Raw genomic sequence first — 24,249 nt, forward strand, 5'->3', positions numbered from 1 at the left:
TACAGGGAGACCCTGTCTTGAAAAGCCCAAAAAAAAAAACAAGAAACAAAAAACAGCACAGGGGCTGGAGAGATGACTCAGCGGTTAAAAGCACTGAGTGCTCATGCAAAGGACCTGGGTTCAATTCCCAGCACCCACATGGCAGCTAAGAACATTCCTTAACTCCAGTTCCGGGGGATCTGTCGCCCTCTTCTGACCTCCATGGCACTGCCAGACATGCGTGCACTCGCATGCAGCCAATACACTCATAAAAAAATGAAAATAATTAAAATTAAAAAAATAAAAACAGCACAGAAGCAGCTCTAAGATAAAATGTAAGTTTACATTTTATAAGGGTTGCTAAAATTTATACCTTACATTACAAAGGAAATTTACCTTTGTAATCCTGCCTCCTTCTCTGTACAATAAGAATAATTCTCACAAAGCAATTTATCAAAGGAACCCTTGAAGCAGGCTTTATTCTGCATGATAACCTTTACCCCTGCTTGTCATAGCTTGTCTTGGTTATCTTTCTACAACTTGCCTCTCTCAGCCTAGAAGCCCAAGTCTTTTTCCTTTTCTCACCTCAAACTGGTATATAAACCCAAGTTTTAATCACCCTTTGGAATTACTCATCTCTAAGCATCTCCCATGTAGACAACATAAAAAATTTACTAAATCTGTTGATTTCCTCTGATTAATCTCTTGTTACAGAAAACAAAGAGATTGTGTGAAGGCAATATGCCTCAAAATGCAAAGCATTTTAATTATATACACAGTAGGGAAATTTTCCTTAAGCAGATTCATTTTACCATCTTCAGTAACAGAAGGCTGTTCCAAGAATGGTATTATTTTCTGAGAAATCTGTGATACTGGCAAAGAAGTAGATGCTTGAATCTGAAAGAAAATAATTCACTATCAGTTAGAAAAAAATATCTTTTATTTAAAATTATATGATTATTTTGACAAAAAGCCACTTAATTCGAACTATTCAAGAAGAAATTAGGGTTAAAGTTGGAAAAATCATTATACCATGTAAAGTTGGAGTCAGGCATGGTGGCGCATGCCTTTAGTCCAGCACTTGGGAGGCAGAGGCAGGAGGATCTCTGAGATCAAGGCCAGCCTGGTCTGCACAGCAAGTTCCAAACCAGGTGGGCTACAGGGAGGCCCTGTCTCAAAAAAACCAAAAAAAAAGGAAACTTAAAGAAGGGCCTTTAAGTAAGCTAGGGATGTACCTCAGTTGGTAGAATGCTTGCCTAGGAAGCATGAAGTCCTGGATTTGATCCCCAGTGAAGGATAATGTCTCAACTTGGACAGTCCCAAGCTAAGTTGAAAAACCCCAACTGGGACACTGCACTGAGGAACACAAATGCCAACACTTACTGTCCGCAAACTTCACACCACAAAAAAACCCAGAGCTGCTGAAAGATGCCATTTCCCCTTTAATTTCCTTAAAGACCCAGACCAACCTTGCCTCAGCTTGCAGTTTCTATCCTGCAGAAAAAATGTTCTTAATAAAGAACAAATCGGCTCCTGCTGAGGTCGGTCTCTCATTCTCATGTCACCGCATGTTAGAGCTAACGTTTTCTAACACCTAGCAACACATAACTGGGTAAGGTAGCTCACACCTATAATCCTAGAATTTGAAAAGGTGGAGGCAGGAAGATCAGAAGTCTAGGTCATCCTTGGTTACATACTGAGTTTGAGGCCAGCCTGGGCTACATGAGACCCTGCGTAAAAAAGAAAGGAGGGAAACAGAGTGATTTTATGGATGTAACATGCTCAAAGGACATTATATACTTGCATAAAAATAGTTGTATATAACCAAGTACAGTATTTTCTAAGAATTTTTATAATCATTGTGAATTAAAGTTCCCAGAAAAAAACCTGCATCTTGGAATGAACTTCCTGCACTGTAGCACTTTAATGAATGTGGAGCATTTAGATGTTGTAGATCCAGAGCCCATTTACAATTTATCTTGGACAACCTTTAGCCCCCAAATAGCCACTTCTTGTCCACCTCTGTTTCTGACTTAATCAGTGACTAACAGATAAAAAACTTTTGGAATGTATTAACGAAGCCCCTAGCTCCCACCAAACAAAAGGCTGAGTGCCATCAGAGAGTATTGTGGAGCCTATAGCTAAGATTTCTTGTGTTATAACTACCTATGTAATGTTTCCAAAAATGTATTTGAGAAACTTCTTATTTTATCACTTTTCTTCGTTCTGTTACTAAAAAAAAAACTTCATGAAACTGCTTCCACAAGGGAACATGGAATTTGCAGTAACCAGACTCTGTGTTCCCAGGCCGTGGTCACACTTTTTTGACTCCCCTTTGAGGTGAGAATTGTGTTTCTGTGTCAAAATCGTAATGCTAAATATAAATTATAACAACCTTTTTGGTAACCTATACAAATTCTTTTTTTAACCTTATAAATTTTTTAAATTATTTATTTAATAACTATATAATTAGAAGAAGCATTTCATTATCACACAGCTTTGACATATTCAATAACAATTTCCAGAGCTAAGATGCATCTCTTTCAAAACTGGCTGTAAATTTTTAGGTTTACAGTTGAATTAATACAGTTATATAATATTGTGCTCAGTATAAAACCTATAAAACATAAAATTGAATGAGGTTTTAACTTTTAAAAAAGATCTGCATTTCATTGTTAAAATATACTGTTTCATACAGAAAAACTCATTTTTAATGCAACTAACACTTAGAAGCTTGCATATGCATCTCCAATCTCTATATATCTCATTATTACTAGTCATAGTCAGCTACTTTCTGAGACCCTTGACATCTGAGCATGGATATAAAGTCATCAGGTAGATTTCAATGGTAATGTTTTTCAGAACTACTAATTAACATGAAGCAGATTTTTATGCTTCTTCCTCGAATACAACTTTTTCTACTGATTGATTTTTTTGTGCGTATTTCATACAGAACATCCCAAACAATCTTATTCATCTATATACCCACATCCCAAGTGACACCCTCCCACACCCCCACACTCTGCTGGAGCCCATATACTCTGTCATCTCTGTTATTGTCCACTGTGTTGTCAGTGCCTCCAGCTGTTCCCCAGTGCTTATCCATCTGCTGAGTGTAGTCAGCCTATCTTTAGTTCCTTGTTTTAGGAAGATCTGCTCTTCCTCATCTAGCAGCAAACTACTGCCAATATTCCTTTAGGTAAGATTGGGGTCTGCTGTTCATTTTCCCAGTTCTATGCTAGGTTACTATCTGGGAGTCTCTTGGGCCACCCTGGCCAACAACTCAAAAGAAGGTCTCTCCTGTCTGGCATTGTTTCTTGTTATGTAGCCTTTAGCTATACACATGGACTCTTACTTAAAAGAATTATACTGGTCCCTTTAATCTTTGGTTATACTTTCCCTTTCGGTGTTTAAGAAAAGGAAACACCAGTATGGGAAACATGCAATCGGCCCAGATAAACCAACTTATTTTTACTCTTAAGGTCATTTGAGGATCGGTTCCTCAGGGGTCACATGGGCTTAGGAGGAGCCCCTGGTTCCTTTCCTCTACCAGTTCCACCTATGTGAAGATAAGTCAAAGGTCCTGCTCGACCATGGCTGTCTTTGCTTGGAAGCACAGAGGAAATGTTTTCTCTGTGTTGACCCTCCTCTTTGTAGACTGGACACTGATTCACGTCCATCTGGTGGGGTCTCCATGGCCTCCTTGATCAAGAGGACAGGTGACTCACTACAGTTACAGGACATTCTGAGGGATGTTCCATGGTCCCCTGGAACTTAGTCGACTTGGAGAGCAAGGAGCAAAAACTGTCCTTTATGTCCCTCTGACCAAATTAGTATAGGCCTCAAAGTATGGCTGTTAAACATCCAGTCTGGTACTTTTAATTACCATGTGCTATATAGATAAAGCTTGGGGAAAGACCAAAAGTTCTCAGATAAACCTTGACTAGACCTATATTATGTTCCTTGAGCTAGAAGTAGGTATAATTTGTCAGTAGATTGTTGGACTAATATGATTCCCTCTAGTTTTTTTTTTTTTTTAAATTAGTGAGGCATTATTTATCTCTCGCATTGTCTAACCCTTCCACCATGGTTTCCCCATTTAAAGTGCCCCCATTTTTCCCATTTCTCCCTTAATAATACCCTTCTCCTGTGGTTCTACCTTCTTTCCCTTTATCCTCAAGGTTCCTTATATAACCCTTCCTCCCCTCTCCCTTAAACCAACCCAATTTTTATCCCTTTCTCCCTTATTAAGGCCTGTTTCCTACTTTTCTTCTCTTTCAGATTATTTCTTTTCCTTTACCTCCCTGGTTCCTTTTCATTTCCCTGGTTCCTGCAGTTATGTCTGGATACATACTCACTTATAAGGATTTGTATCCTGTATAAATTCTAAGTCATACATTACCTTAGCATTTACTAAACCAGGAAACCACCTCCAGGACACTGTTGAGAAACCACCATCCCAAGTCCCAATGTTAAGGCCTCTAGATTTGAAAAGCTTACACTGTTATTTTAATTTTTAGTACTATTTTAGTAAAAATAATTTTCAGAGAAAAATTAAAAAACATAATGAAGTTTAAAAAAACAGCACATCTGACTCAAGAGGCAGAAGCAGGAAGATCACTTTGAGTTTCAAGCTAGTCAGGGATGGAATGCAACCCCCATCTCAAGAACAAAATAAAATAATAATGTATATGAATCTTCCCCAATACTGTTAATATATCTGACCTATAAAAAACTATGTAGCTTCTTCTCCAGTCTCACCTTGACTTGGCTGTTTGCATTTAACCTCCTATAAAAGATTTTCTAAAGAATACAACTTCTTCTAAACTGCAGAAAAGGGGATTACAATGTATGTTTTTCTATGGCTTCCTAATTTAAAAAAGCAATCTAAATTTTAATCATATTGATGGCTATGGCTTTTCTAAGTCACATTATGGTTATAGCTGAATCAGCCTGATTCTTGGCATTAGTTTTAAGAGAGGGCCCAAACTCTTCACAGATTGTTCCTTCAGCTCTCTCAGGGAATTATGTTCCCCAGCCAAGCCTACCCCTATCCAAACAGTCTCTCCATCATAAACTGGGGAATCACAAAATTGGATTCACCCACTATCAAGAATCCCTAGGCCAAAAAATCTCATACACACATTATTAAGCATAATTCTTAATTCTCCCTGTTTCCAGTGAGGATATGAATAGGAATGCCAACTTTCAGTGCTTTGGTATGCTAATTCAGGTACAGTCATAGTCATTCACTATCTTGGATCAGAGGGAAGTTAGATTATACAGTCAGCAGACAAAAGTGTTTTTTATCAAAATTGAAATGAACATGGTTTATATGTCAAGCTAACCACCAAAATTGTCAGGCAGTGACTTACAGGTAATTGTGGCTGTTGTGACTCAGATGACTGCTGCCAAATCCAGCTGAAAACTTAGCCTTTTTATAAATACTTGTGTTATCATCCACACCTTGCTATTCCATTTTCAGAAGAGAGGCAAAGTAGAATTAGTCTAATGCTTAGGGCCTACAAGTTTTGGGAAGGAAAAGGCACATCAGCTTCAACTTCCCAGTTACCAGCTACATGTGCCCCTAACAAGGGAGCAACTATGTCCTTCGAAACTTTGAGACTTTGCTCTACCTATCAAAGTTCTAGATGACAGCTTCTTCCAATGTAAGGATGTGTATTACACAGCAGAAATCTGTTTTGTGTAGCCATCATTATCAATTACCTTTGCTAGATCTCCTATATAACTGGCTCCTTACATCATCATTTGTGGCTTCACCTTTGCAATTTTTTTTAAATTTTAGATTATTTTAAAAGATAATTTAATCATGTATAAAGAACACAGAAAAAGAAAAGAAAAATGTGATTTGATGTTTTCTTTTTGAAAGTATCTTAGAGAAAAGTCATATAATACACAACCAAGAAATCACAAAGGTGTGGTAAAATAACTGTATATAAAAGATGAAAGCCTCATGCATAGCAAAAATAAATGATTATATGCAATAAAGGTCAATACAAAAAGGTAATTTCAAATGACCAACATAATTTCCATAATTGGAAAATCATAATGTAATAGAATCTACAAAATGGGAGAGTGTTTTTAAAAAGTGAAATTCAAGCAGGCATTAAACTTAGGCAAATACACTCCTATGAAGAAACAAATTAAAACCATAAGACATTTTCTATGAATAAAATGTTAACAACTGCTAATACTCAAGATTAATCAGAACAGAGAAAAAGATATTTGTGTTACTGTTATTTATTAACTATAAATTCTCAACTTATTGAGAAACTTTAGCAAAATTTAAAATTTATATACTTTTCCTCAATAACTTCACTTCTAAGAATTTACTTAATGGATAGATGTATAGCCAAATATATGTGCGAGGAAGTTCAATAAGCATTTTTCATCATTTTAAAGATTCCTAATAAATATCAATCTCAGGGAAAGATGATAAACCACACAAGTATGTTGAAAATTAGGTCCAATAAAAATTAAAACAACTGCATATTGTTTCACTTTAAATTCCTGTGGTTATTTCAAATACTAATTTTGAACTTTCCATTCATTAGTTCTGAAATTCTAAATAACATTACCTGAAATGATTTGACAGGGACAGATACATCAGTTGCAGGTTCAGGGGTTGGAATGCTTTCAAACAATTCTATAATCCCTTGCAGTTTTTTATCCGAGATTCGTAAAGAAACAAGAGGTAACTTTCCAGAAATCTTGAATCTATTTTTAAAAGATAAGAATCACTACAGTGTAAATATCATTCTGATTTAAATGCACTAATTTAAAAAGAAGTCTGGGACTAGGAATATAGCTCAGTGGTATAGGGTTCAATGACTACCAACCATGGCATCCCTCAAAAAACCAAACCAAACAAACAAAAAAGAGAAAACAAAGACTGAATCCCTTAAATTCAACAAATTTAATCAGATGTTTTTAATTTCTTAAAATTTTATGTGCATGAGTGTTGCTGCATATATGTAAGTGCAGCATGTGCATGTAGCGTCAGCAGAGGCAGAAGAAGGAGCGGGATCCTCTGGAAATGAAGTTACAGAAAGCTGTCAGCAGCCATGTGGGTGCTAGGAAAGAAACCCCGGTCCTCAGGAAGAGCAGGAAGTGCTCTTAAATGTTGAGTCATCTATTTAACCTCTCAAATGCTATTTTAAGAACTCAAAATTACTACAATTTCCAGCTTACCTTATAAACCTTAGATGGACCAGCCTCACTACTTTAAAGAGGTTTATTTTCCACTATTATTTCATTTATTGTCTCTCTACTGTTTGCCAAATATAGAAGGCAATTATTAATTACCAAATATGTATTCTGTGACTAGCACTGTAGTATTTTATATGCCATCACTGTAAGGAGTTCACATAACCTAGAAGGAATACAACATATTTCTATCCCCTACTGCTCGAAGTTCTCATATGCACAAGGTTCCTACAAGAAAACTCAAGCTTACCAAGTTCAAATAACTTAAGAGATTATATGAACAAAACAGGAATTCAAAACCAAACCTGAGTATTTTGTTATTCTTTTAACTGTCTTGGCAGCCTCCTTTGCTTGCAGATGCAAGAGTTAAAGAGGAGCTGGAGCTCCAGAGATATCTCTGCAGCTAGAGGTGCTTGCAGCCAAGCCAGATGCCCTGAGTTTGATCCCTGAACCCACATGGTTGAAGGAGAGAACTGAGTCCCTCAAGTTGTCCTCTCACCTCCATATGTCCACCATGGCACATGCACTCCCAAGCCCACACATACATACCACACACACAAAATAAAAATAAATGTTAAAAAAAATTTTTTTTTAAAAAACACAAAACAAAAGGCTTGAAGAAATGGCTTTGCTATGAAGAGCCAACTGCACAAGCATGAGGACCTAAGATGAGACCCCGGCACAAATATAAAAAGTAGATGGTGCTGCTTGCCCATAAACCTAACACATGGGTTGGGGGAAGTAGACAGACACATCTCTGGAGCTCCCTAGTCAGTCAGTCTAGCTAATCAATGGGCTTTGGATTCAGTATCCAGAAACAAGGTAAAGAGTGATAGAAGACATATAATGTCAACCTCTGGCTTCCACATACATGTATGAACACGTGTACAAACGTGCACACAGACAGAAAGAATTTAGAAGATATGGACCTCATACAGAATGCTTTTACTTACTTTTTCATCCCTGCATTTTTCCTAAAATTTACTCTTTCAAATTACACACGCTGACTGCTACATTTTTCCTTTTGAAAATGTACCTGGATTCCTTCAGAAAAATCATAAGCTCTATTTCTAATAGCCTAATACTTGCAATTAATCCCACATACCACTGTTTAGCTTAGTTACACAATTGCAAATTGGTTCAATTAATGCATCAAAATGCTTCCCTTTCTTAAAATATGCAAGGTATACAATCCAAGAAGCCAGGCATCAAAATATTACCTACCACATAAAGGCTTCCTTTTATTTGTCTTAAACTTGTCTAGCTATAACAACAAAAGAAGGCTCCCTGACATTTGTACAGTTCAGGATTCTATATTATATTCTCTTTACCAGGGTCATTACATTTAAAAATAGAAACCAATTAACTTCCCATTTCTTCTTCCTAAATCATTTCTGGCCTATAGCTGTTGTCAATATATATGGATCTTTTAAACAGCTATTTTAATTCTTGCTATGCTATTGCTAGTACACATACTCACTATACTCATACACTGAGAAAGCAAGCCCCACACAAGATAAGCTGCCCTTTTCATATCTCAAAGGACTATCCCTTCTCTTTTCCTGGTACCCTGAATGTCCTTGATTACAGCATACTAACCAAGAAAAGAAGAAACACAAACTATACTAATAAAAAGAAAATCAAGCTAAACTGTTATGTTAACACAAAGTCACATACACATCTGCTCATTAGCACAAACTAAAAACTTTATAAGAAATATCGGACAAGAGTAAACATGCAGGGCACACATAGGAAGATGAAGAAGAATTTAAGCCTTCCCCTAGAAGCAAGCCGTATCTAAAGATGAAAGGAAAAGAAAAAAAGAATAGACACTATTCAAAATCAGAGTGCTGCTTAGTTTTGGTCAACGTGATAGAAACTAGAGTCATCTGGGAAAGGGGAACCTCAATTGGGGCCTTAGGCATGTTTACAGGGCATTTTTTTTTCTTTTAAAATTTATTTATTTTTATTTTATGTGTATTAGTGTTTTGCCTGCATGGATATAAGTTCACCCATGTCATGCATGCCACTGGAGGTCAAAAGAGGGAACCTCCTGGAACTGGAGATACAGATGGCTATTAGCCACCACATGGGTGCTGGAACCTGAACCCTGATCCTCTCGAAGAGGTGCTCTTTATCCCTGAGTCATCTCTCAAGATTGCTAATTGATACAGAGCAGCCCAGTCCAATGTGGGTGGCGACACCCCTGTGCAGGGGCCTGGGCTGTATAAGGTAGCTGAGCAAGACAGGGAAAGGAGCTATCCTTCACGGTCTCTGCTTCAGTTCCTGCCTCAAATTCCACCAATTGTGGACTACAAAGTTTAAGATGAAATAAACCCTTTCTTCCCCAAGTTGGTTTTGGTCAGTGTTTTATCACAGCAACAGAAAGCAGAACCACCAGCTAAATGATCTGGTCTAGTTTGGAAGACCTCTCTACTTAATGGTCCTGGGTTCATAACTTCAGCTAACAATTACATACTAAGATCACAGCATAGATAAATGCAAGGGCAAATATAATGCAAGTATTATTTTAAATTCAGTTTACGAAAATGTTTCATTTTCTAAAGAATTTAAAACACAAACAAATATAACTGTCTAAATAATGAGTTCAGAAAAAGTAAGTTTTTGCATGCAATTGGGACTAAAGATGGTAACATTTTAAGTAGTCTGTAAAAACTTGAGGGACATATTATAATGTCCACGGTAACCAAAGTATGTACAAAATATAGAAAAATGGAAATGAGAAAGTAATCAAAACATGTAACAACAAATATTAAACACAAAGGAAAACAGACAGAGGAAATGAGAGACAAAACAAGCTATAAGATATAAGACATAGAGAAAGCAAATAAGCCAATAAAAGTTAAATCCTTTCCAATAGATGCAGTAGGCGATGGATGAATCCTGTTGATCGAGAGAAAGCACTAGGACACAGACAAAAGTCCAGCGGAGTAGAGTTCATTAGCAAAGGAACACATGGGACAGACTGCCTTCTGGGTAGGGAAAATGTCTGACCCCGGGTCATGAGCTGGGGTCTTTTATAAGGGGAGGCTTCTGGGAGGTGCAGAAGGCAGGAAGATATATTTTTTAAAGATTAGGGGGGTGGGGAAAGCAGGAGAGAGGCACTGTTAAAACCTGCCCCCTTTAGAGATCAAAGGGGAAGCCTGCTGTATTGGCCAAACTGTGGAGAAAAGTCTGCTTTTGACTTCAAAGACCAAGGTGCTTTTCTCAGGGACTTGAGGAACCCTGAGGCCCTCTTGGTGAGGGGGCGGGGCTATCTGAACCCTAAGACTTTCCTATTAGTGGGTAGACACAAAATATTTAAAACTTCCCAACCAAAATACATCAGTGACAGAATGGATAAAACAGGCTCCGATTATATGCTATCAACAGGAGACTCATTTTAAAGAAAATGAATCCATCAAAAAAAGAATGCAAATAGATATGCCATATAATCACTGAAAGAGAGGAGGGATGGGTGTAGTATCAGTCAAAATAGATAACAAATCAAATAGCACAAATACAGAGGATTAAAATAAACAAAAAACCACTATCTATGAAATAAGAAGATAAAATTAAGAAAAAGATGTTAAAAATTAGAAACATACATATAACACCAAACATCTGAGTTCAACAAATTCAATATTGACAGAATTAAGGGGAAGAAATACAACACTCTCTTAGCAATAGTTGGATACTTTGATACCCCACTTTCAAGAATGGATAGAACCAGACGGGATAAATTAAAAAAGAATTTTTGTAAAGAGGACTAGAAACACTAATGGCCATATACTTCATAGATGACCCTTGAGAACAACCAAATATTTGAGAAAGTACAAATATTATATGATTCTATTTTATCAAGTACCTAAACTTGTCAAATTCATAAAGATAAAGTGTAAAAGGGGTCTGGCAGCCAGACACTAAAGCAGACAGAATGGAGTGTAGCAACAGCAGTTTAATGGGTAAAGAGCTGCAGTTTGAAAGGCGATAAACGTTCTAGAGGTGGATGGTGGTGACAGTTGCACGATAATGTGAATTTATTCACAAGCCACTGAACCACACCTAAAAACAGCTTTGTGGCAAAATAATATACATATTTTTTAATAAAAATTTCAATGAAATACAGTATTTCTTACATTTTTACTGAGAAAATCTACAGTTATATGAAATAGATAATACATACTTAGGCATCTTGATATCCATGAAAACTATGGCTTTGGAGAGCTCCACATTGACATGCATAGGTACCAAAATATGCTGTGCAGATACATTGAGTTTTCGTGCTTCCTTCCAATTATCACCTAATTATAGAAAATAGTTCATGTTTAATATTAGGATAATTTGTATAACATACAAAATGTAAAATTATTTAAAGTATAATCAGCAAGTTCTTTACCTTTCCATTATTTTTCTTATGCTGTTTCACAAGATTATGCTCTACTGGACACACAGACACACACAAACACAAAAGCTTATTTTTTAAAAATCATCAGTTTTAATCAAATCTACTGCGCATTCATTGAGAATCAACATACAAACCAGATATTCTACCCCCAAAATGACAGGACTATAGGGCAATGGAAGAGGCAGGAACACGTATGACTCTTAATATTAAATAATAAACGTGTCCATTTGTTCAAAACATAAATAGCACTGTTCTAGGCAACGTTTAAACTTCAGTGTTCACCGTGATTTATATCATTTCATTTTAGAAAACTGGAACTCAGAACTTAAACTTTCCTATGTGAATGTCCTAAGACTATAGTTGAAATTCATATGCAGACCTACAAAATATATGACCTGAAACATTTGCTGCAGTGTTACAAGCCATATACATGTTCAGTAAGGAGATAATTTATAGCCTTAGAACATAATATAGCCAGGAGAACTCAATTTGTAAAGTGCTTGCCCTTCAAGGATAAGTACCTGAGTTAAATCCTCAGTACTCGTTAAAAAAACAAAAAAACAACCAGGCATATTGCACATGCTTGTAATCCCAGGATTAGGATGACTGAAGCAAGTAGATTCCTGGTACTCACTGGTATTTCAGGACAGCCTAGCCTAATCAGCAAGCCTCGGGAGGGAGGGAGGGAACACTACAGAGATGGTCTGCAGTTAAGAGCACTGACTGCTCTTGCAGAGGACCTGGGTTTAGTTCCCATCACCTACATGGCAGTTAACAATCATCTGTAACTCCAATTCCAGGGGAATTCGATGCCCTCTTCTGAACTCCATGACACAGCTGCACTTACATTCATGTAGGCAAACCACTCATACATATAAAATAAGAATAGACAGCACCTGAGAAATAACATCCAAGGTGGAACTCTGGCCTCCATATACATACATGAACATAAACACATATACAGAGAGAGAGGAGGGGGTAATATAGCCATCAAAAATCATAAATTCATATGTCAAAACATTATTGATAAAAGAAATAATATAAGGATAGAAAACTATAAATCAGGCTGGGATATAGCTCAATTAGTAGAGGTGCTCGCCTGGCAGACTCGAGGTCCTGCATAGACCAAGCACTATAAAGAAAGGGGGATGAATGCCTATAATTCCAGCACTCAGGAGGTGGAAGCAGGAAGATAAGGAGTTCAAAGTCATCCTTGACTATACAGCAAGTTTAAAGTCAGTCTGAGGTACAGGAGAGCCTGCCTCAAACTAAGGAAGGAAGGGAGGGAAAGAGAAAAGGAGGGGAGGCAAGAGGGAAGGGAAAGGGGAAGAGAGAGAGAGAAGGAGGGAACTATAAATCAAAGCCAATTATGACGGCACAGCACTATGACAGTAGTACTCAATAACTCAATCAGGAGGACTTCAAGGTCAATACCAGCCTAGACTACACAGCAACTCTCTGCCTCAAAAAACGAAACAACAAAACCAAAAACAAAAACCACAATACTAAGCTGGAAATGCAAAGGCACTTGAAAGGTAGAAGCAGGTGGACCTCTGTGAGTTCAAGGCTATGGAGTTTGTTCTCTCCTTCCACCTTTATATGGGCTCTGGGGATTAAATTTAGGTTGTCAGGCTTGTGCTGCAATCACTTTAATTGCTGAGCTATGTTGCCAGCCCTAAAAGACATATACTTTGAAGCATGTGTTTCAGTACTTCTTGATTTTCTAACCATTATATTAAGTAATCATAGTGTTAAAAAATTTTATTTAAAAATAATTTGTCAAAAACAGCTCCAAAAAATTCTAATAATCTTCAGACAATAACAATGTTGAATTTAAGTTTTTTCACAAAGCATTTTAACAGCTTAAATGGTAAATGCAGCTCACGAACTTCAAAAATGTGTGAGTTAATTTATCATTCAACCATATCAAAATGCCCTGACGATTTATGGACTTTTGAAATAATTTACTGTTGTCACCCACTGAACTTGTGGGCACCTTTCACAACAACTGGAATAAGATACAAACAAAAATCAAGCACATTATCCTAAAGCAAACATGAAAGAAAACATTCCAGTCCTATATAAACTAGTAACTTTAATAATAATTAGTTTTGGCTTCTCATTGCTGCTTTTTTCAGTTAGCTTGGATAACTGGTGTGATCATATACACACATACAAGTATCTAAAATAACCTGTAAACTGCTGAAATGATTTGAAGGTTCATTAAAACTGGAAGAACTCAAAAGCAGTACTGTAGAATGGAAAGAAGGCTGACTGTAAAGTCTCTCCTAAGTACTTCAGTGGATCTTATCAAGTAATTTCTGTCTCTGTCTCCCCTAAAAATAAACAGAACTGGATCACAGGCTAGTACACCACATTTGTGGTAAGCTTATCTATGACAGTGTGGCCTTCCATAGTCTGTGTAGCTGTATCAGAGCCACTAGACTGATTGCCTTTAGCCTTCAGAACCCTTTCTGGTTACCCGACTATGTAAAACCAATTCTCATTTGCATTATTTATCAATTTTTGGTTCAAAGTTAGAAAGCACTGATAAAGATGAGGGATAAAGATACTAACATTTGTTGTCGAGAACTGGCCTGTACACTGTTTAGGACCATCTTTAACTTCTACCCATCCTTAACTTCGACCTCCCTGATTATCTACCTATGATAAGCAAAAATGTTTCCAGACACTGACAATTTTTAGCCAGGTATCTTTGGGGGAACAAAATTTCCTGGTTGCAAACCACTACACGTATTTTTTTAATAACCTTATTTTATTGTAATGAATTCACAAATAAAAACATCACACAGCTAGATTAAGGTAGCCACTCAAACACTTGCCCAGTCCTACACATCTAAATGAATGGCCATTCTGAATCTATGGAATTTCATTTATGGTTTTCCACATTCACTATCAACTATATTTTTATTCACTAGACAACATTTACTGTCAATTCTAACTAAAACATATGAAAGTTCTAACCATTCATGGGGAACATCTTTAGAGGTATCTTCAAAGTGTCTAAAAGTCTAATTACTCACTCTGGTTAAGCCAAGCACTAATGCCTCTCATACTTACCCACTCTACTATAAAGCAACTGTATGCTGGTAAGCTGGATATCAAAAGAATCATAAGCTCTATGCTTAATTTCTTCTAGGTTGGCCCCACCTTGTTTCACATCTGGTAATTCCAAACGACTTTTACTTGTCACCTGAAAGTTAATTTTAATATGTTAATTTAGACTATGCAAAAGTTCGTTTAATTTAGTTAATTTAGACTATTTAGTTAATTTAAACTAAAATAAAATTCTAAATAAAATTATTCAATCTATAATATAAAATTTTAATAGGTCAAGATAAATGCATAAGCAGAAACATAAAGGTCATTAACCACTAGATATGCAATGAAGATAGGTATAAAGTGACATTTAAGATATATCAAAAAAGGGGAATCAAGGTAGTCCTAGAAAATAATGTATCTTTACAATGACTTAAAATACAGTAAGAAATCTTCTCTTAACAAGAAAACCAAGCAACAAATTTGGTACAATGGCAGATTTTTAGCTGGCTACAAAATACAGAACAGGACTTACGTATCTCTTTCCCAGCAGGTTATATTTTTATTTCCCCTTTGTTCACATACTGTGCATACACCTAATTTTACAAAATCATATACTCTTTAAATTTTTTATTTTTATTCATGTGTATGTCTACTTATCTGTATATGCACCACATGATTTCAATGCCCATAGAAGACAGAAGAGAGAATTTAATCTCCAAGAGCTGGTGTTACAGGTGGTTGTGGATCACCCATTGTGGGTGGTGAGAACTGAACCTGGGTCCTCTGCAAGAGCAGCGAGTGCTCTTAACTGCTAAGTCATCTCTCCAGCCCCTAGACAGACACTCTCATCCTTATGTTCTTACTAGACACTACACTTTAAATAATTTCATAACCAAACTCAAATATAAATCACTATCTGTGCAAACCTTATTATAACTATGAACCAGTTGGTCTACCTAACTACCAACTACAAAGTAATAATGAATCAATTTTTTAAGGAAGGGGATATCAAAATCAAGACAGAAACATCATTTAATATCTTCAAACTGTTATAGGTATTCTACATTTAATGATCTTGTTTACTTTTTTAATAGGGTCTCCCTAGCCCAAGCCCACCTGGAACTCAGTATGTAGACCAGGATGGCCTCAATTTGAGAGCTCTGCCCGCCTCTGTGTCCCCAGTGCTGGTATTAAAAGCATGTTCTACCACACCCAGTGTTACATTTAATGATTCTGAGCAGCACTGTCCAACAGAACTTTTATGATGATGGAAATACTCTAAATCTGTACTGTTGAACACAGCATCCAGTTCTGATTAGTAAACATTTAATAGAAACTGAATTCTCATTTCTCATTTATCTATTTTTCATTAATTTCAACAGTTACATGTAGCTAATGGGTATTATACTGAACAGTTCAGATCTAGAAATTTTTTAAAGTTGTTTTTGACTTAACTTTCAGGACGAAGAAAGTTTTAAAGAGGAATAAGGAAATAACACAAATATAAGACACTCTGTCAATTTGAATTACCTGATAGTTATTAAAATGTCAAAGATGAAAGAGAGATGGTTACTTCCAGGACTGTCTCCATTCTACATACTTAGTAAGATTTAAATTGAAAAGCTGGAAACCTCTGAGAAGGACTCTCAAATTCCATAAATATTTTCTTGTTTTTGTTTTATGTGTGTGAGTGTTCTGCCCACATGTATGTAGGCACACTGTGTGTGCAATGCTTATGGAGGCACGAAGAAGGGGGTTAGCTTTCCCGAAGCTGGAGTTACAGGCTGTTAGGCACCATGTGGGTGCTGGGAGCCAATTCCACCTGCTCTGCAAGAGCAGCCAGTGCTTTTACAGCCAAGCCATCTTTCCAGGCCCCTATAAATATAATTAAATTTATCCCAGATGCTCAGAGCTCAAATGAAAATTTTGGTTTTGGATATATGGGGGAGTGGGGGTGACACCAAATTAAGTGAAACTACACTATGTTCACCAACCAGAAAGAAATCTTAAATCACAGTACTACTATAAATGTAAACATCAATAAGACTAATCATACTACCTAAAAACAAAGCACATTTTAAACAAAGAAACACCCTAAATGCTTTACCACCAATCAATCATTATTAGTGTATACCTTTAAATGACCAAGATCCAAAAGCAGCAGATTTGATGTAGGACTAAAAATTCCATCTTGTGGGACGATAACATATGAAGCCTTCACATTAATTCTGAGATCAAGAACTTTCTGTGTTTCAATAATATACAGCAGACCTATAAAAAATTTAAAAATCTGCAATGAATATTTTCACAACTTATTTAAAAAATAGAGAATTAACAAAGAAATGACTTGTTAATGCAATTTAATGTAAAGTCAGTGCTGATTTTAAAATAATCTAGAGCAAAGAATTTCCAATACAAATGCTGAGCAATATGTACACCACTAATTAAATCTATGAACAAAATTAGAATATCCCTTTCCCCCAAAAAAATTGGTTTTAGGGGGTTTTGCTTGTTTTTTTAAAAGATTTTATTTTTATTTATATGTATGTGTCTGAAGCTGGAATAACAATTAATTGTGGGTCAACTGGCATGGGTACTAGCTAGGAAGAAAACCTGGGTCCTCTGGAAGAATAGTAAGCACTCAACCTCAGAACCAGCTCTCTAACCTTTGGGGTGGGGGGTAACCATACCTTTAAGAGGTCAGAGGAAAAGACTAAAATTGAGGCTTTAATGTTTGATTTTGGTTTCTACTGCACTGATACATCTGTACACGAACTTGAATGGAATTCAGGAATTTAAAACTATAAATGGAATATAAGACTGTAACAGAGTGGAAGGAAAGGTACAAATAAATAACAAAGATGAAAATGCATTAAGAGAAATTCTAACCCAATGATATCTTGAAAATGTTAGAGCAAAAGCCCTGTACCAAAAAAGCCCCACGAGATTAACTGTTCAAACAATAAACTCTCTGTCTGTTGGAAGACATGCCTTTCCCGTTTCACTGGACAATCACCTGGTCACAGGACCACCCCTAGGAAGGTGGGTTTACCTAAGTCATGCTAAAGAGATGGGCAGCATACCTAGTGGGTTAATGAGACGGTGAACTTTTCCTGCATGGAATCCAGCCTCCTAGTGCAGTGCTTTTGGACCTGGCTAAGACATATGGTTTTCTGTAAGTCTGCCTTCTTTCCTGAATTCTTCAGCAAATGTACTATTGCCTTTGCTTTTTCCTATTCCTTTGCTAAGAGTGCTTCACTAATACTCTGGGCTGCCCTAGTATTTCTTTACCTTTTCTCGAAAGTACCCCTCTCCCCACCATGTGTCTGACGTCCATGCAGGCTCTAAACTAGCACGGCTTCACAGCTTTTTTCCCTCTTCCCTCCATGCAACTCCTAAAGGCACTTCCCACGATTCCTAGCTTGCCTGCTCTGAGGGTTTTTCTTTAACGTCTAGCAAAACGTCCAAGCTTCTGTTTGAGTCCATCCTCAAATTTTTTATGAATTAGACTAAGAACACTCTAGGGAACACTCCTTTTCCCTGTATCAAAACTACATAGATACAAGACAAAAGCTATTAAAATAAAGATGTAGTATACTTTTCATGAATTTCTCTAAACTGTTAGTACAAGGTAACAAGGGAAAAGCAAAAACCCAGACAACATACATAAATTTTAAGTATATGGCTAATAACTGTGAGTGACCTAACAGACAGGTACACTTATTTAACACTTATTTAGAATTATATGACTTCTAAAACTTATTTTTAACAACATATAGAGTGAGAGAGCAAGTCCTAACAAATCCACTACACAAAATCATACAGACCATCTCTACAGTAAGATATCTATTTACTAAATTTACACAGTGGGAAAGGTGACTCAGTTGGCAAAGTGTCTGCCATTCAAGCATGAGGACCTGAGTTAGAATTCCTGTCACCCGTGAAAAATCCAGGCATGACAGGGCAAGTCTGTAATGCCAACACTGGGAGACACAGAGACAGGTGGTATGCTGGATACCTTTAGTGTCAACTTGACACACCTGGGTTGAGGGAGCCTAACTGGGGACTCTCTTCCATTGGACTGGTCTGTGGTCATGTCTATGGGGCATTTTCTTGATTACTGAGTTATGTGGCAGGGCCCAGCCCACTGTGGTGGTGCCACCCCTGGGCAGGTGGCCTGCTTTGTGTAAGAAAGCAGGTTGAGTGGGGGCCAAGGAAGCAAGCCAGTAACCAGCGTTCTTCCATGGCCTGTGCTCCAGCTCCTGCCTCCAGATTCCTGCCCTGAGTTCCTACCCTGGGCTCCATGATGAACCTGGGAGATGTAAAACAAAATAAACCCTTTCCTTCCCAAGTTGGCATTGGTCAGAGTGTTTTGTCACAGCAATGGAGAAACAAACTAGGACAGGTGGACCCTGGAGTTCATTTGATAGCCAGTCTAGCCAAATGAGTGAGCTCCAAGTTCAGTGTCTCAAAAAAATAAAGTAGAAGGTCGTGTGTGCGTGTGTGTGCGCGCGCGCACACACACGGACGTGTATTTATGCACCAAAACAAACACCCCTGCAAATTATCTAAAACATTCCTATAAGGAACTATCCAAGTACAAATGGTTTTTAGTTAAACTCTTTTATATATTTTAGAAAGAAATACTCAATTTTATTCTTCTAGAGAATGAAAGAAGATAGAATTTTTACCTTTCCCTCCTAATATATGAAGCTCTGGAATTAATTTTAAAAGAATGAAAATGGTAATGCTTACCACTATTGTAAACAGAGGTCCAAAATACAACATACCTGAACAAAAATTTTCAATTAAATGTGATTATGAAATACAAGCTTTGATTATAAAAAACACTGTTATACCTAAATTAATTTCCATTAAACAGTACCAAGTCTAGAAATAAATCTAAATAGTATTAGTTAATTTACAAACATTTGCTTACCTGTTGCTGTCTTATCTCGAAATTCTTCAAGTTTTGTCAAAGTAGCTGACGTGAGCTGTGTTAGATGCACGTCTTTTGGAGGTCTGAAGAATTCCACTATACTATTGACTGTCCTCTGTTAAAATAAGCACCATTAACATGAAGCACAAACTCGAAGCACATGGAATTGTACTGAAATTTGGTGATACAGAAAATGCTTACAGCATCATATATTATTTCTAAAGGTTCAGCTTCTATGATACACCTTTGAGCAACAGTTTCATCTAAAGGATTTATCTCAAATATTATTTGAAAGAGAGACATATCATCCAATGAAGAGAGAAGGTGGGGTTTTGTTGAATCATCTGATACACCAGTAATATGAAAGGAATCAATTTTGGTTTCAAATCTGTATGAAAAAAGATAGGACAGAAATTAGAAATTAATACAACTTTAAAAAGATAAAATATCATAAAGACAATTTTACTTCTCATTTCTTTTTTTGAAACAAGGTTTCCCTATAGTCCCAAGCTGGCCTAGAACTCTAGGTAAACCAGGCTGGCCTGGATCTCAGGAATCCAACTGCCTCTGTCTCCAAGTGCTGGGATAAAAGGTAAGCATCACCAAGCTCAGGTTACTTGGCATATCTTCCAGGTTACTTTGCATTTCTTGTAACTCCATTCAATTGATGTAAAAGAAAATAGACAATTCCTCTGAGTTTTAATAATTATTTCACAAAGAATCATATTCATACGTCAATTTTTTTTCTCTTAAAAAAAGCTAAAGTAAGCTAATATTTGGTATGTTCAACTGATAGTTTAAATTTCATCAATAAATTCCTGTAATGCAGAATCAGTGAAAAACTGAAAAGCAGTAGCACAGTTTTATAAGGACTTCCTCATCTAAGAACAATTAAAACCAAGCACCAGGCAGGATTTCAGAATGACAGTGTGAAAAGCTCAGCATCGTTTTCCCCAATGGATCAAACATGAAACTGGTGAAAAGTCACTTTTGGAAATCAGCCGAATGGCATACGGAAAAAGGCAACGCTTATTTAGGAAAATGTACTACAATTCACTAACAACCTGGAGAGCTTGTGGCACAAGAGCTCTGATCATCTCCCAGCCCCACATCTTACTACAGAAGGGTCTACACTAAGTTGGCCTAGCTAAGAAGGGGGACGCTCTTCCCTCAGTTCCAAGTCTATGTATGGTGGAGTTTTACCTCAAGAGGGACAGGTAGTAGACATTTCTCATCTCTCAGTCCGCAGCTACATGCACAAAAGCTCTATTCCGGTCAGGCACTGCCAAGAGGACTGAGGTTTTCTCTCCTCACATTCACAGAGAGGACGCCTCCAGAAGTCACAGTTAAAGAACACTGGGGCCCTAATTTTCCCTCAAACATTTTGCTACCTGAATTCTAAGCTCAATATGGAAAAGGTAAGCATATATGCATGTGTGCATGCACACACACCAAACAGTTAAGTTCATACAACAAGGAAAGTTGTAACTCTAGAAGAAGAGGGTTTGATGTCTCTCCTATGGAGCCCAGGCAGTGCAGAGGAGGTTTTGGTATATGGACTAAGAGAACTGGTAGCTCTGCCTAAATAAATTCAAATATTTCCGACAACAACAACAACAAAAAAAGAGGTTCATGATTAAATGAAATGCTGAACACAATGGCAGTATCAATGAAACCAACAGTTTCAGCAAACTTCAAAACGTATACAACAAACATCATTACCAATAAAGTGGCAACAAGCTAAAGAATAGAGAGAATAATGACCAATCATGGTTCTGATTAGACCTAAAGAATAGAATTACAAATCATGTGCCTGATTAGACCAGTATTCAGAATATATAAACAAAAACAAATATAAATGAAAAAGAAAAATATCCTAATTTAAAACTGAACCCAATGAAAATATACAAATGGCCATCATCCAAATGGATTCTGAGCAGAATTCTACCAGACATTTAAAGATCTACAAGCAATACTACTTGAAATATTCAAAAACATAGCAACAGAGGGAGAAGTCCCATATTCCTTTGATGCAGCCAGCATCACTCTAACACCCAAACCAGGTAAAGATATAACCAAAAAAGAAAACCACAAACCCTTATCGTTTATGAACAGAGATGGAAAAATTCTCCACAAAATACTTGCAAACCACACACAGATGAACATCAAAAAGATAATCCACCATGATCAAGTCGGCTTTATTCCAGAGATGCAGCCACCATGATCAAGTTGCATTTATTCCAGAGATGCAGGGATGGTTCAATATATGTAAGTCAATAAATGTCATCAAGCACATAAATGGATTAAATGACAAAAACCACATGGCCTTTTCAATAGATGCAGAGAAGGCTTTTGTCCAAATTCAACATGCACTCATGATAAAAGTCCTAGAGGGAATTGGACTAGAGGGAACATAGCTTGGCATAATTGAAGCTATATACAACAAACCCACAGCCAATACCATTCCAAATGGAGAAAAACTGGAAGGATTCCCATTAAAATCAGGAACCAGAGGAGGCTGTTCACTGTCTCCAATTTTTTTTATACAGTGCTTGAAACTCTTGCTAGAACAGTAAAACAAGAGAGGAAATTAAAGGATTATTTGACCTCTTCTTTTCCAATTAGTGCTCCTTTAATTTCCTTCTCTTGTCCTACTGCTCTAGCAAGAGTTTCAAGCACTATATTGAAAAGGAGTGGAGATAGTGGACATCCTTGCCTGGTTCTTGATTTAATGGAAATGCTTCCAGTTTTTTTTTCCATTTAGAATTATGTTGGCTGTGGGTTTGTCATATATACCTTTAATTATGTTGACGTACATTCCCTCCAGTCCAATTTGCTCTAGAACTTTTATTATGAATGCATGAATTTTCATGAAAGCCTTTCTCCATTGACTGAGATGACAACGTGGTTTTTTTTTTGTCTGAGTCCATATGATTGATGACGTTTACTGACGTATGTATATTGAACTATTCCTGCATCTTTGGAATAAAGCCTACTTGATCATGAGGAATGATCTTTTTGATGTACATCTATATGCGGTCTGCAAGTTATTTTGTTGAGAATTTTTGCATCTATGTTCATTAAAGATATGGGTCTATAGTTTTCGTTTTTGGTTGTGTCTCTACCTAGTTTGGTTATTACAGTGAGGCTGTCTATTCATAGAAGGCATCTGTGAATTCCTTCTATGGAATTCTCCCTCTGTTTCTATCATCTTGAATAGTTTAAGTAGTATTGGTTGGAGGTCATCTTTAAATGTCTGGTAGACAATCAGGAAAGCAAGTGACCCAATTTAAAGATGGGCTAAGGATCTACACAAAGAGCTCTCAAAAGAAGAAATAAAGACAGCTGAGAAACATCTTAAAAAGTGCTCAACATTGTTAGTAATTAAGGAAATGCAAATTAAAACCACCTTAAAATTTCATTTTACCCCAGTCAGACTGGCTAAGATCAAGAGAACAAATGGCCTGGGCTTTTTTTAATTGGGAGCTTAGTACCACTTTGAAAAGAAGAGGTCAAATTATCCCTTTTTATAGATGATATATTATACCTAAGAGATGCCAAAAATTTAACCAGAAAACTCCTAACAATGATTAACACTTTCAGTAAAGTGGCAGGTTGTAAAATTAATCTACAAAAATCAGTAACCTTTCTATATACCAATAACAACAATTGGAAAACAAGTACATGGGAACCCTCCCATCACAATAGCCTCAAAAATATCTTAGAATAAACCTGACCAAAGACATTAAAGGATCTCTACAATAAAATTTTTAAATCTTTAAAGATAATAGATTGAGGAAGACACCAGAAGATGGAGGACCTCCCACGCTCATGGATTGGAAGAACTGATATTATGAAAATGACCATCCTACCAAAAGCCATTTATGGAATCAATGCAATGCCAATCAAAATCCCCATAACATTCTTCACAGAATGAAGAAGAAAAATTCTAAAATTCATATGGAAGCACAAAAGATCCTGGATAGCCAAAGCAACCCTTAGCACAAAGACCAATGCGGGGGGATTACTATACCAGATTTCAATCTGTATTACAGAGGTATAGTCATAAAAACAGCATGGTAGTGGCCAAAAAGGAGGGGGGGCATAGACCAATGGAACATAATTGGAAGATCTGAACATGAGTACATGCAATTTCAGCCCTCTGACAAAGGAACCAAGAACATTCACTGGAGGAAAGACGGCATCTTCACCAAATGGTGCTGGCAAAACTGGATCTCGACCTGTAGAAGAATGAAACTAAACCCCTCTTTCACCTTGCACAAAAGTCAACTCCAAATGGATAAAAGACCTCAATGTGGAACTGGAAACTATGAAACTGTTAGAAGAAAACATTGGCAGCAACCTACAAGATATAGGTGTAGGAAAGAACTTTCTAAATAGGACATTAATTTCTCAGGAATTAAGGTCAAGGATCAAAAAGTGGGACCTCATTAAACTTAAAAAGCTTCTGTACATCAAAAGAACCAACCAAGGAAGTGAAGAGAAAACCCACAGAGTGGGAGAAAATCTTCAGAGGTGACACATCTGACAGAGGTTTAACATCCAGAATATATAAAGAACTCAAAAAAAAAAAAAAAACAATCAGGAAAGCAAGTGACCCAATTTAAAGATG

The 24,249-nt window shown here is 36.8% G+C and overlaps 1 protein-coding gene across 3 annotated transcripts in view; it reads right to left on the bottom strand.

Moving 5' to 3' along the window:
- Vps13a (vacuolar protein sorting 13 homolog A) overlaps window positions 1–24,249 on the bottom strand; it is a 242,970-nt gene that overhangs the window by 168,083 nt on the left and 50,638 nt on the right. For all 3 annotated transcript variants that reach the window (XM_008833348.3, XM_008833350.3, XM_017798222.2), the window contains exons 18-24: window positions 19,818–20,004; window positions 19,617–19,731; window positions 16,812–16,948; window positions 14,696–14,828; window positions 11,393–11,510; window positions 6,579–6,717; window positions 792–876 (exon numbers count right to left, since the gene is read on the bottom strand). In XM_008833348.3, coding sequence (XP_008831570.1) covers window positions 792–876; window positions 6,579–6,717; window positions 11,393–11,510; window positions 14,696–14,828; window positions 16,812–16,948; window positions 19,617–19,731; window positions 19,818–20,004 — 914 coding nt within the window. The remainder of the gene's footprint in view (window positions 1–791; window positions 877–6,578; window positions 6,718–11,392; window positions 11,511–14,695; window positions 14,829–16,811; window positions 16,949–19,616; window positions 19,732–19,817; window positions 20,005–24,249) is intronic.

Source organism: Nannospalax galili, unplaced genomic scaffold (genome assembly GCF_000622305.1).
Source record: "Nannospalax galili isolate Female #2095 unplaced genomic scaffold, S.galili_v1.0 scaffold1296, whole genome shotgun sequence".
Lineage (NCBI taxonomy): Eukaryota > Metazoa > Chordata > Mammalia > Rodentia > Spalacidae > Nannospalax > Nannospalax galili.